We start from the raw sequence: 14266 nt of genomic DNA on the forward strand, positions 1-14266 counted from the left end.
GGAACACCATGAATTTGAAATTCATGGATGCGCATCCTTTGCTGCGAGGATGAAGCTGAGTGTACTATCTGATGGGTAAGGGGAATTTGGGCTTTTTACACCAATGAGCTTGAAAGTGGGGATGCAAATGGATCGGATCCAGATCAGCTAAATCTATAAGAAAGTCAGATCTGGATCGGGTCAGAACAACCAAAAATCATAAAAGTGATATACTGGGTCCGGTCCGTCTGCATCCCTATTTCCAAGTGAGTGAGGTGGTTTTTCACGATTGTTAAAAAATAAATAAATATCAAATTATCCTTTTCCTCTTAGCTGGCATTACATCGGCATGTTTACTTTGCTTCATACTTATATAATTAGTCTATATAAATGTGATGCGTTATGCACTAACGTTTGTAACTTGATCAAGTTATCTTTGCGTGCATTTCTACATCATATAAAATCCAACCTTCTTAGCTTGAATCTCCTGGACATACGAGTAATTTAGTAATTTATTACCTAACGATAAAATCGCTAAATTGAAAGAGAGCATCACAAATTTAAACATGAGCAGTCAACAACCTTTCATATATTTAGGCAAACATTTAATGTATCATTACTCAAACAAACTTAAAAACGAGCCTTCCCCATAAAATAGTGGTTTTACGTGGAGAGTTTAACTTAGAAATGCATAATAATATGAATATAAGTTTTCTTTTCTTATAAGTATGTCTAGCATTAAAGTCATCTCTTGTGTGAACAATGCAACCCATGTAGGACAAGTTTCTTGTAAGACAAGGCTGCACTTCCATGGCAATCTCATACAGTTAGTGCAACCATTTAATGCACTCTATTTTGTCCCTACTTGAGTTCACATCACCTAGAGGGTGGCTTTCATGCTACATTAAGAGACTTTTTTTTTTTGGTTTGATGTGCTTGCACACTTGTTACCATCCCTGGTAGTATTCTGATTTAGGACACTACTGATCCAACTACTGTCAGATTGGTTCCTGCAATATAGCAGAATCTACATAGCATATATAGAAGGCTAATTATAAAAAAACAAAAGTTTTCTTGCCTGAAAGCCTAGAATAGAAAGCATTATATTCTTTTTCTTAATCAGTCATGAAAAGTTATCCTATTGCTTCCAATCTCAATCAGGAAAGCTAATATTTCCTATTAACTCGGTTAATCTTTCTTATATATTTCAACAGTTGTATATGACAAATATAATATCTTCTAAAAAAAAGACAAATATAATATAATATAGCATTCACTTAATGACAACCATGCATGCATTTATACTCTCTCTCTCTCTCTCCTATATATATATATATATATATATATATATATGTGGAGATAAAGAGGAAGATTATTTTAGTTTATTGTGATGTTACGAAAGGTTGAAAATCAGAATTTAATGCAAGAAAACAGAATCGGAAAGCTGCTCATGATATTAACATGCAAAGGATAAGGACATAATGGCAGCATCGGTATGCGTGAGTGTGAATGAAGCGAGATAGCAGAATTGTGGTAAACAAAATATCCAACCTAATAATGACAAAAGGAAAAATGTTGGTTTTCCTTCTTGTTGTTATTAGGTTGCTGAAAGGCTGAAGAATCCCATGCCCACCACAGTGATTACAACCCAGAGTACATATCCCAAAATGGCTCAAAGAATGCAATGAATAAAATACATAATGCTATGCATAAAAGAATCCTTATTATCCTGCTTGAGTACAACAAATCAAGAGGCAAAGGAGGTCTAATAGCTGTAGGGATAGAATAACAGTGAAGAAGATAAAATGAAAGAAAAGAACAGAAAGAAAAGGGTCTCCCTTTGGGAGAAACAAGAGAAGAAACACAAAGATTTAAAAGAAAAGGTGAAAAAAGACAAAAAAAAGAACAAGATCAAGAAGAAGAAGACTTGTCTAGCCTTTTGGCTGTCTCTAAAATACAGACAAGGAAAATAGAAAACGGGAAAAGATAGCTCGGTTGATAACCTTACCATGGTCTTGGATTGGAAAAGTGGGCAGTGGATGTATCATCATTTTTAAGGCTGCGGCTGCTTGTGGCTACTGCACTCTCATCAAAGGGAGGGTTCATGCACTGACCAATACCAGCCATGCTGAGTATATCTCTGTGTGAAAGACCCTTAAAGCCAGAAACTCCAGAAGGCCCGCCAACACCCAAGAAATCCCTTGTCAACCCATCTGAATTTCCTTCTTCATCCCTTCTTGAGCTCAAGATCCCACTGAATGCCTCTTCAAAGGACCCAAATCCAGGCCCTGACAATGAATTCATCATCTCTTGAAAACTTGGAGTTGCTGCAGTGGGAGTAGAGCTCCCAGCACCTGAAGAACCAGGAGCTTCTTTCCATGAATTGAGTCCCAAACCAAAGCCAGAATTAGCAGATGGTACTGCACCAGGGAAGTGAATAGGAGCTCTTACTGTGGATGAAGGCTTGCTTACTGTTGCACCCATCTGAGCTGCTTTCTGCAACAGTGCAGTAGCTGACATATGTGCAGTGTTGCATGGGACCCTTGTCTCTTGGCTGGGGTAGTCATGGTTCAAGCGTGCAGAGAATAGTGAGGAAAGCATCTCCTGCTGGCTCATGTTAGGTGGTGCTCCTGCTGCTAACCACAAAGGCATATCTGGTCTCATGCTGAAGTTATCATCTCTCGTTAGGGTTATTCCTGATGACTGGAGGTCAATTGGGTACTGGTTTTGCAGTGTGGATGGGGATGGTTCTATTAGGGGCATGTTTGTAGGTCCATGTCCTATTATGGAGGTTGTGGAGGTTTGGTTTGATAGGAGTGGGTTCATAGGCACTGCTGTTGCCCTTGCACTTTCTTCTGTTAATGCATCACAAAAGGCTCTGTGGGTGATGAAACTGTCCCTCCTGAAAAAGCATCCCCGTGTTTACTATGGTTAAATCATGAAATCATTTCTTGAACCAGCTTGCTTCGAACACATGGTTTCAGCATGCATATGCACATTAACTTTTAGACATAGAAGTTGCTAAGATATTAAAAATAATTGATAGCAGCATGGAAAGAATGAAAATTTAATGGATGGATGGAAAGTGGTGGATCAAGTTGGGGTTTTGTGGAACAAATTAAGTAGAAAGCAGCAAGGATTTATGGGTATCATTTATTTATTGATATCTTACCTTGAGAAGAGGGTTCCGCAATCACATCTGTACTCCCTGGTGCCACAAATTTTGGAATGGGCCTTCCAGTCCGACTGAACAGCATACTTCTTTGAACACTTCTCACATTTCCACTTCTTCTCACCATGCTTCCTGCAGAAGTGCTTCTTGATGCCTGTGAGGTCCCCAAGTGCCCTTGAGGGGTCATGGTGAACACATGAAGGCTCTGGGCATATGTAAACCCTCTTCTTTATCTCTTTGCTTGTCCTTTGTTTAAGCTTCCATGGAAGGTTATGGCCTCTTCTATGGAGCTGAAGGTTTTGATCTCTTTGAAATCCCTTGTTGCAAATCTCACAGATGAATCTGTTTGTGGTCAGAAGACTCTTGGGTGATAGAGCTATTACTTCTGCATCTGGGTCTGAGTAGATGTTCAATCAACAAAATTCAGAATATATATATATATATATATATATATATATATATATATATATATATATATATATAAGAAAATAGTAGCATAAACTTATCTGAACCTTTAAAAAAAATGGTGGTTGATGCTGAAATGAAAAAATAAAAGAAATTCAAAGAGTCATATTGTTGTTAACCTGGATTGCCTGGTTGGTTTCTCTTCTTCTTGACAGGAGCTGGGTTTGTTGAAGCAAAGGACTGATACAAGTTTCCTTTATCACCTCTGTTGCCAGTGGAAACACTGCCCTCACCAGAAGCTGAGGTTAAATTGGACATGTTTCTCTTGAAACAAGGGGTGAGCTAACAGAACCCGGATCAGATATCATGCAACGCTTGAGTTGTTAGCCCAAACGAAGGAAAGAGATAAACAACCGTATCAGTTGCCCAAGTAAAAGGAGAATTGGGGCTTCATGATTTCCTGTCACTTTTCAGAAAAATTCTGGTAAATCAGCAGCAAGCAGCAGACCTCAAAGAGATTCCCAACGCCCAGCAGAAGCAACACCCGGCTACAGGTCCTATTCTCACTAGATCCAAGGGGTGACAGTCATCATGAATCCGGAAACCAGTAGATTTTCATCATTGCATAGACTTCTCCTGGCTCCAAACCAAGATAATTGTTTCTCAGTCTGGAAATAGTATCTTGTATCTCAACTTGAACCACCATGAAATCCTCTCTCTCTCTCTCTCTCTCTCTCTCTCTCTCTTCTGATAGTGCAAGGAGAGAGAGTCAACAAAAAAGGCCACAAACACCCAACACCCACATCACAAAAACACTTTGATTTTGTAGGGAGAGGAAGAAAAAATTAGAGAAAGGTGAGTAGGGGAATTGTGCAAAGGAGAAAGAGATGTGGATGAGGAAAACCTCTAAATCGTCCACCCATTCAATACCCACGCCCCCCCTTTCTCCCACAGGCTTATTCTGACGTCTCATTTTCTGTCTTTTCCTTGTTCCCTACACAAACCAAGTAATTTCTCTCTTTTGCATTTTCCCTTTTCTTGATTACTGTTTAGAATAAAAAGAGGATTCATGAACTTTTTTTTTATGATTTTAAGGGAATTATAACCATTTCATTTATAGCATATGCTTGTGTTTGTTTCTGTGTACGTGTGTTACCGTGTGGTAATATAATTAAGTCCGTTCTTTTTCAATACCGCCACCGACATCATTAGTATTCACTTCAGCGTGGCTGCATGGTGGGCATGCGGCGACTGGCTTGACAGCCACCCATCTTGGCATTTCTCGAGATAGGTGCGGTGTTCATCTCGAGAAATATTGAGATAAATGGTCATCAAGGTTGGAGCGGAATGCAGCGTTTCTGCATAAAAAATGACCTCTTATAATTACCTTGTTGATTTGTTGATTCTTGCATGATTGCATCACATGATGGTGATTTATTATCAAGATTCATGTTCCGAAAGATTTACTAACTTTAATCACTATTACTGTTCCTGATTTTACCATTACTGTCACTATTGTTATTCTTTTTCAAGCCAATATTAATTACTCTTTTTTTAATAACTCGGTAAAAACTGATTCACTTAGTAAGTTAATTAGCACAAAGCCCCAAGACCTTCATGCTCACTAATTACACCCAGATCAGTCGTGCAACAAAAGACATGCATTCATGGGTTTCGAACTTATGATGTCCCTACTAGATGAGTAGAGCTCTCGCGGACAATATTGTATATTCTCACGTTGGCTTAGTTCTTATAGGGGTGTATTAAGGTTCTAAGGTGTAGCTTATTGCTTTTATAAGTCGAGCCTTCAACCAATCAATGCTATGTGTAGCAAAGTTGATGGAACATGGTGGAATATTTTTATTTTGAGAAGGGGTGTAATGCATGCATGATATGCAGCTTCTTTTTTTTTTGGAAGGCAAGCTGGGGTTAGGGAGACCCACCAGTTATTCAACGTACCACTGTGTTTTGAACCTGCAACCTCCCACCACAAGAAGACGTGCACTAACAGCTCCTACCAACCATGCGGAATCCCTGTCGGTGCATGATATGCAGCTTGACCTCAAAGTGCAACCGTAATTTAATACTACTTTCCTTAATGCTAATGTTGTCGCTGTCATTTAGGATTCACCAATAGATAGGTGTTTCCTTTTTGTTTTTTTATACAGGCCTGAGTACAAGAAAGACCATAAACAAAGACATTACAGGGCCTGAATAAAAAAAAGGTTAGGTGTTTTCCTTTTTGTTACCATGGTTCACTGATTATTGCACAGCTATGGTTCACAATTGTATCAAGTCAAGCCTACACGAGCAAACGCCCTTCGGTGTTGTCTCTTCTTATTGCATGCCGAGCAGCATTAAAGTTCCAAAAAACCATGATGTCACTTGGAAAATAGGAGTTCCATTTTGCCAATCTGTTTTTTTTTTTTTTGGCACCGACCGCACTTTAGCAGTTTTCCTATTGATAAAACCCCTGAGGTCCCTACTACAAAACAAAGAGTCCACCCAACTTCAACCTTGCAGCAAGAGATGCTTCAGTAGTTTCAGACCACAGTCATCCCATCTTACCCCAAGCTCCTTATTTATGAAATTTCCACTGCATGAGTGCAGTTGATATTTGATTACAAGGGAATGCTTAAGCTTGAGGATTCAATTTCTTGATCTAAATATTTCTCCTTAGTGAAAATTGTGGGGCACAAACTTTAGTATATGAAAGTAATCACCTTTCACATGTGCCCAAACATGTCCTAAATGTTGCCCATGAATGCTACAAAAAGACCACTAAACGTTAAAGGTTTATTTGTTTTTGTGGCTTTCCATATCATATTAAATCCTTAATATAAAACTGTTTACAATGGTAATATCGACAACAGTAGCAATAGCAGTATATGTTTATAATATTTAGTATTTTTCATATCCTGTGGTTTCATTTGTGCTTCGATTGAGGAGTGGGCTGTATATATTCTGTTTTTCGAAAGGGTGATAACTCATCACCAGGTACTCTCACTGCTGTATTTAAATTCTATCTATCTATTTATATTTTTTTCTTTTCAGTCAAAAGAATGAATAGTAGTTGCAGTATAATTTTGTTATTATTATTCAATCTTGTATTATAATTTTTAAACTAGCAGGATGCTTCAGACCAACCCCACCATCTTCTGTCATGCAGTACATACATAAAGCAATTATTCTATTTTGCAGTGGAACTTACATAAATTATGCAATAATAAAATAAATACGTAAATTACTGAAGTGGGTCTCTCTCTCTCTCTCTCTCTCTCTCTCTCTCTCTCTCTCTCTCTTTGCGTGTGTGTGTCTCTGTGTGAAGGGAATCCAAAGCTTACAAACAAAAGTCCGTGATTCCGCGGCTTGCTGGCCCACCTTCCTAAATACTAAATAAAATAAACTGAAATATAATTTTTTGCAAACAAATATATATTAAATTTTATAATAAACTAATGAACGCCTTGTCATTTTCTTCTTATTATTATTATTTTTAAATTGTTAATCTAAAGTTGGGCTCTTAAAATATGCTTCCACAGCTCATCATACTAATTAAAAATTTCATTGCAAAGAATTAAACATTGATAAACTAAAGCTTTCGAATATACCCAAGTTGATTTTTCCTTTTTTTTTTATATATAATTAAGATATAACATATGCAAAAGAACGTTATGACCCTTGTGGGTACTCCTATTTCTTCATTTGGATTGAGTAAACAGTTGGAAATTTTATCAAATAAAGCTAGTCAGATGAATTGTGCTACAGCACAAGGGTTGGTTTATAATAATCACTTGTTAGTTAAAATTTAAGTACTAATGATAAATTGAAGAGAACTGATCACTCCAAGGAATCCCGTGCATAAGCAGGAAATTCAGAGCTCAGGCTGCTTGACACGCTGGATTCTGACACGTGGCAGTAAACAACTGGTTCCCCATAACCAAGAACAATGTTTTGCAATATAAATTTCAGAAAGAATATACCAAGAGTACCCCTAAAAATAAAAAGTACTGACATGACTTCAAGAAATATATGGTTTGGATCAGCAAATAATCATCAATTAGCTGTAGAAATGACACCCAAGATTAATCAATCATCAACCTCAAAACCAACAGCCAATACCTATGTGGGACCCACAATACGTTAAAAATGCATGCCTTATATCACAGTATGATGGATGACGATCAAATTTGATGGCTGGATCAAATTTGATGGCTGGATGATGAAGTTGCAGCATCTTGGTTGTGGTGGTGTATAGAGTTCGAATCTACCTAGGGAGGCTAGGTACGCCTTAGATTGGACAGATTATAACAACGAATGTGACAATATTAATTTGGACCTTTGGATTTGTCAAGATGTCTGGTCTACATCATGGCTTTCCCAATGATCACGCTCCTAAACCAAGTTCTTTAAGGTGATTTGGTGTCATTAAAAACTGAAATATGTAAACCAGCAAAATATGTAAACTAGTATGAATCGATATTTTCATAGTTTTTTTTTTGTAAATCTAACCCTGCAGATGCATTCAGCGTGGTCCATTTGCTTGAAATCAACTATTGGATCATTGTAATCCGATCGAAAAATGTGATTATGTATGCTTAAATATTTACAAAAATTTTGAGCCATTGATTTTCAAGCCTTAAAAAAATCCTTCTAATACATGGTAATCAGATGATCTAAGAGTCAGTTTCTATAAAACCAAGCATGTAGATCTCATTCACACCATGAAATTTTAGAAAAAAAAATAAAAAAACCTATAAAAATATCAGTGCATATCAATTTACATATTTTGCTGGTTTACATATTCCAGTCACCGGCCCTTGGTGTTATTATTTGTTTCAAAAACTTGCTACCTTTTCATGAAACGGCATAAACAATGTTAGGAATTTGCTAATTAATGACATCCAAGGGCTGTGAACCAAGTATAGCGTTGCTTCATAGGTCTAACTTAAATTATATTATGTAATCTTGCTTATTTTTTTTAATAAGGCCTCTATATTAGCATAAAAGTTACATAACAATGACAAATTAAAAAGAAAGAAAGAAAAGTGTGCTGTCTCCACAACCGTGTTTTATTAGCAGGTGTGCTTCTATTTCTGTGATACTAGCTAGGAGGCCTATTGTGAAAGGCAACGATCTAAAAGTGTTGGTTTTCAAAACCACGTTGAAAGATAAGAATGCCGTCTAGGCATCTATGCAAGATTTGTTTTTCAAATAAGTGATTAGTGATTGATATTCAAATATTGTTTTTTTTTCGATAAGAATATTCAAATATTGTTGGTGATATAATCTTACTAGTCACACCTAAGGGCCTTGGTTCTCAAATATGAGGGTTCTCATCAAAGATCCTTGGACTTTGGTTGGGTCAGGCCAAAGAACCGAGGATTTCCTTTACAAATGTGCATCTTAGAAGATCTTAAATGTCAGCCTAAAAGTGTTCAAGTTCGATACATGGGTGTGTCCATTCCCCCAAGACCCAATTAAGCTAAGAGCATTGCTAGGGGTTGCGATGGACTTTAGGGCCTTTATTGATTTTTTTTAAGGAAGGGCCTTTATTGCCTTGGGGGGTTGGCATAGTGGGGTGTATAGTGACAAATATCGCGAGATTTATGAAAATCTCATGATAATATCGTGAGAAATTGCCTAAAAGTTTAAAATGGCAATTTCAAAATATCGGGAGATTTATGAAAAAACATAAATACCATGATTTAAACGCAATATTTATGTTTTAAACGGCTATTTATCATGAAAAAACCTTGTATTAATATTTTCTTATAAAATTTATTTTTTTATTGCCGAGATTTTGCCGAAAAAAAGTGAGATTTATGATTTTTTTTTTAATTTGTCACAAGTTTTTGAAAATGAGATTTTGCCGAAAAAAGCGTTTGTCACTATGGTGGGTTGGGGCCTTGGCCCTTAGATGGCCAGTCAAGGGCTCGATTATGATGGGCATCAACCCTCTACGCAAACCAACGCCCAGCATATAGGCCTTGGAGGTGGGGTACTAGCCTCGGAGATTTATGCTGCAGCCAGCATGGTGATTGTAGGTATGGTAGGCTAAGCCAGCGCGATCATGTCTTTGTGTCGGGTGCGATTTCTTCGGGTTATAAATTAAAAAAAGGAATCTTTATCGATTAAGGCCTACACTAGAGCCTGCTAAGTTTACAATCGTTCCAGTTGCATCCCATGAAAACCAGGTTTTCCCCCTTAACTTATCTTGATAAAAAAGAAGAAAACAAAACAAAACTCTGAAATGCACCCTAAGTTTTAGGAGAAAAAAAAAAGATACCTGAAGAGGTACTTAGATCTTCATTTCAAAATTGATGCTCTAAGTCAGTAAAGGTGGAGCCCTGCCAGCTCTATATGCACGGCCCCAAAGATGTGCACACTCTTGTTAGGTTGATGGCTACGAAGTTACAAGAGCAACTTAATTGGTTCGTGCAACCAGTATAATTTTGGGCTCAACATTGCAAACTTAGGAATTAAGTCCTCCTCATTCTTTTGGAGTAGGACTAATGAAGAAAATTGTAAAAAATAAAACTGCTATTGACTTATAAAAGATAAGAAAGAAGGGAGAGAGAGGCTCATGAGATATGGCTAACTAGCCTAGTCTAGGGTTTATATTATATAAAATCCCGTTGCCAGGGCTTGTGTAGAGGTGTGGGGCCACCTAGAAAGCGCCACCAACCCCACGATCAGGGCCGTTAATGTTGACCCGGACCCGACCTGTACCAAACCCTATAGGTTTAGGGTTTGGTGATAAATAAAAAGGCTTGAGGTCGGCCCTGAAGGATTCGATTAATGTATGGAGTCGGGGATAGTTTGTGAAATTTCATACCAAACCCACGCCCGACCGGAGTTTTGATTAAGATCCGAAAATTGTCAATTTAAAAATAATAAAAAATATTATTTTACTTAGTATGATCCGGATCTAATTCATGTATTTCTCATAAGATTAGTGTATGGTTTCTCTTATAGTGAGTCGATTAGACCCGGGTCCGGACGTGATACCATAATCTCAAGTCAGGTTTGGGTCTGATTTCATATGAACCCAAACCAAACTCGACCTGTTGACACCCCTGCCCACAGTGTGTCAACGGAGAGGAAAGCCTACGGAAGGCTTCAGGTGTTGATGGGGTTGAGGCAAGGAAGGTGAGGTGAGGGTGAGAAAAAAGCAACTTTTGGGGAGGGCCACCTGACCAGCTTCAATTCTCTGGTTGTGTGAAGCATTCGTCTCTCTCTCTCCCTCTCTCTCTCTCTCTCTTGTCCATAAAATCCTGGTTGATGTATATGCAATATTACTTATGCATCTTAGAGACCTCTCCTCTCATCTGAACGACGTTCACTCAGCGGTGGTTTCTATCCTGGTTGAGTAGGCTTTGTTGTTTTGTTGACAGCTGTCTGTAGTTTCTTTTCTTTAGCTTTGTTTTTTCTATATTTTAGTTTTGTTTATTCTGTGTTCGGTTCATGGGTTCAACATTTTGTTGATCTTCATGAGTATTAATGTTGATCTTCTTTCGGCTCTCTCTCTCTCTCTCTTATGTGTGAGAAAAAAGCAACTTATGACGTTTCATTAACTTGATGACATTCATAAGTCGCCCCTACCAGATGAGCCGGAGCCCTTGTGGGTTCTCTCTTCTTAATAAGCAAAAAAAAAAAGTAGATTGAAGGGAATTTGGTGGACCCTCTCTGTAAATTAGCTAAGCTAGTTTTATTCTGCTCACCAAGTGAGAGGCGCCCTGTAACTCCCAGAGTGGAATATTCCCCATGTTCACCCTTCACTTTCAGGGCTGTGTGTGTGTGTGTGTGAGAGAGAGAGAGAGAGACGGGGGGGTGGTCACAGGCTTTGCAGTGGATTTGTGGAGAGAGAGAGAGAGAGAGAGAGAGAGAGAGAGAGAGGGGGGGGGGTGTGGTCACAGGCTTTGCAGTGGATTTGTGGCTTTTCGTTTTCACACCCCCACGTCTTACGTCTTTGAGAGCACATGCATGTACGAGAGAGAGAGAGAGAGAGAGAGAGAGAGAGAGATGGATTGGATTGAAAGTAAGCATATTGTACATTCTTAAAATAATTATTGGGCCAAGAAGGTCGCTAAAATAATAATTCGCATAGAACACTTCGAAGCAACTTAGCAACCAAGAAACAGGGTGCAATCAGCCTTTAGTATGGACCGTCCATCAACAGAATCTAACCGACATCCATATGCCTTCACTGTGGGTTTCGGCGTGAAACATGGGAGAAATGATGGTAGCATGAGTAAAGAAAAGTGGCATTTATTGGCAGTGAATTTGACGTAGAACACATGGCTTGGAAATTTCTAGAAAATCAAAATAAGTTTAAGATGAGATCAAAGTCTAAGTCTTAAGGTATGACTGAAAGCGAGAAATGGTAAAAAAAATGCAAGTAGAAAAGAAAATTGGCAACTTTTTCAACCGTTTCAAGTGAAAAAAAAAATGAAAGAAAAGTTTTTCTAAAAAATCTAATTTATATAGAGCACGTTTGGAAGTGAGAAAGATATAGGAAAAGTGATACAAGGTGTAAAAACTGTACCATTTTTTGACCCTTCCAAACGAGATTTTTTTTTTCTCTAAGAGTATTTATAAAAAGTATAATTTTTGACAGGAAAAATTTCTCCATGGGGTGGAAGAATCTTTCCTACCAAGAGAAAATGGTGATTTAAACTCTCCACCACTACAGGATAATTTTTCACCACCCCGACCCACCTCCCAAAAAATCGCCCTCCCCACCATCCATCATCACCCACCTCTTGAAAAATGGTGCCGGAGAAGCTCTACCACCACCCCTCTCCATGGTGATTTTTCACAACTACCATCATCATCACCACCACACCCACTCCTCCTCTCTTTCATTTTTTTTCAAGATTTTTTATTTTATTTTTCTCATGCTAGCCAAACAAGTGAAATTTTTTTATTTTAGAAAAAATATCATATCAAAACTTCTTATAGACAAAATTTTATTTTTCTATAAAAGTTTTTCTTGCTTTCAAATATGTTCATAGAAAAAAATTTCCTCCACACTCTAGGTAGAGGTTTTTTTCTTATCAAAAATTCTTTTTGCCTTAGGGCACGTTTGGAAGTGAGAAAGATATAGGAAAAGTGAAGATAAGAAGGAAAAATATACAATTTTTTTTACCGTTCCAAATGAGAGAAATTTTCTTTGAGAGAGTTTTTCTAAAAAGTATAATTTTTGATATGAAACATTCCTCCACCTAGAGAGGCTAGAGGAATGTTTTCTACCAAAAAAAATCATTTAACACTCTTAAAAAGAGAATTAGAGCTCTCATAAGCTTCCAAAGTTTTAATTTTTATAATTGCATTTAAACATTTCACTCTACCTGTAAGCTCGTTGGGTTGTTCTTCTACGTCTATAAAAGGGACATTCCTCTAGAGTGCCTTCTGTATTAGAACTCGCTTATAGTCATCCTCAGAGTTGGAGGCTGCAAAGCTCAGCAAAAAACAATAAGATTTTTGGGTATTTTTTACTGCTTTGTGAGGCAAAATTCCTTTTTTGGCATTCTTTTTAAGTTTAGTAGAGAAATTTTGTTATTTTTCTTTTTTCTGAAATAGGTGAAGATTTGAACCCAGAAGCAAAAGTCTAGAGAGAGAGAGCTTTTTGGATAATTGAGAAATTAATTTACTTTTAATTGATAAAATCTTGAAAATTTAGTGTATTTTCGAAGATTTTGTTATTTTTTTAGTTAATTTCATTAAAATTTTGGGTACTTTTTAGAGAAATTCAGTGGAAAATATCACCTTTTTCATTTCATCAACTCAACAAATGAGCTTTTGGGATATATCATAGCCCTACACGATCCTTTGTTATTCGTGCTCCCTAATCCAAGAATAAAAATTGTCGCCTTCTAAGCATTGACACTTCAAGGATGCAATATCTTTTGGATGTTAAATATAGCCATCTTCTAGTTATTGCTTTATAGCAATGAGATCTTCTAGCTGATAAATATAGCTGCTAGAGTGTTTTACCGACAATATCTAATGGCCAAAAAATCTCGTCGTTATACATGTCTTTAACAACTACATAACTTTCACCGTTATAAAGTAAAACCCTTTAACGACGAGATCTTCTGGCTATTAAATATACTCGTAAAGTGTTTTAACGGTAATATCTAACAGTCAGATAATCTCACTATTATACATATGTCTTTAATAGTGAGACATGTGCAGGGGCAAGGCATTACAAGGGATATTGGTGTGAGTTTTAGGAAAACCCTTTTCAAAACAATATTTTTAATGAAAATCTAGTGAAAGCCAGACACCAAAAATATAAAAACCGACTCGCACGAGTGGTGGAGTCCGACTCGATCTTAGGGAACGGGAGATACTTGTATTCAACACATACAACTACGCTACTCTTTATTGCCAAGAAAAAGAATTAATTAAATAAATGAATAACTAAAGAGTGTTGCCCTACGCAGAGGGATTAAATGAATAAAAAAATAAAACGGCCTTATTACAACCCAATGAATTGAATAAATAAAATTCTAGTCTAAAAAAAAGAGAAAAGGCTTCAGTGCTTTCAGTCATTTTGTCCCTTCTTGAGGTAATGTATGTTTTCTTGAACTTTTGCTTTTCTGAGGGCTTCCTGAGGGCACTTCTGAGAGCCCAAGGAGACCTTAGAGGGTACTTTTAGAAAACGAAAAGGGATCTACCGCACGTTCCAATGCTTCCCTGCAA

At 37.3% G+C, this 14266-nt stretch overlaps 1 protein-coding gene across 1 annotated transcript; it reads right to left on the reverse strand.

Annotated features, from left to right (window-relative positions):
• Positions 1–1664: 1664 nt before the first annotated feature.
• On the reverse strand, positions 1665–4417 carry LOC149820320 (protein indeterminate-domain 7-like). The gene is made up of 3 exons (XM_089982217.1): positions 3736–4417; positions 3152–3548; positions 1665–2881 (listed from the first exon to the last, which is right to left on the reverse strand). Exons 1-3 carry the CDS (start codon positions 3872–3874, stop codon positions 1984–1986), a joined length of 1434 nt encoding a protein of 477 aa, XP_089838343.1. The 5' UTR covers positions 3875–4417; the 3' UTR covers positions 1665–1983.
• Positions 4418–14266: the final 9849 nt, after the last annotated feature.

This window comes from Nuphar pumila, chromosome 12 (assembly GCF_984573655.1).
Source record: "Nuphar pumila chromosome 12, dmNupPumi1.hap1.1, whole genome shotgun sequence".
Classification (NCBI taxonomy): domain Eukaryota; kingdom Viridiplantae; phylum Streptophyta; class Magnoliopsida; order Nymphaeales; family Nymphaeaceae; genus Nuphar; species Nuphar pumila.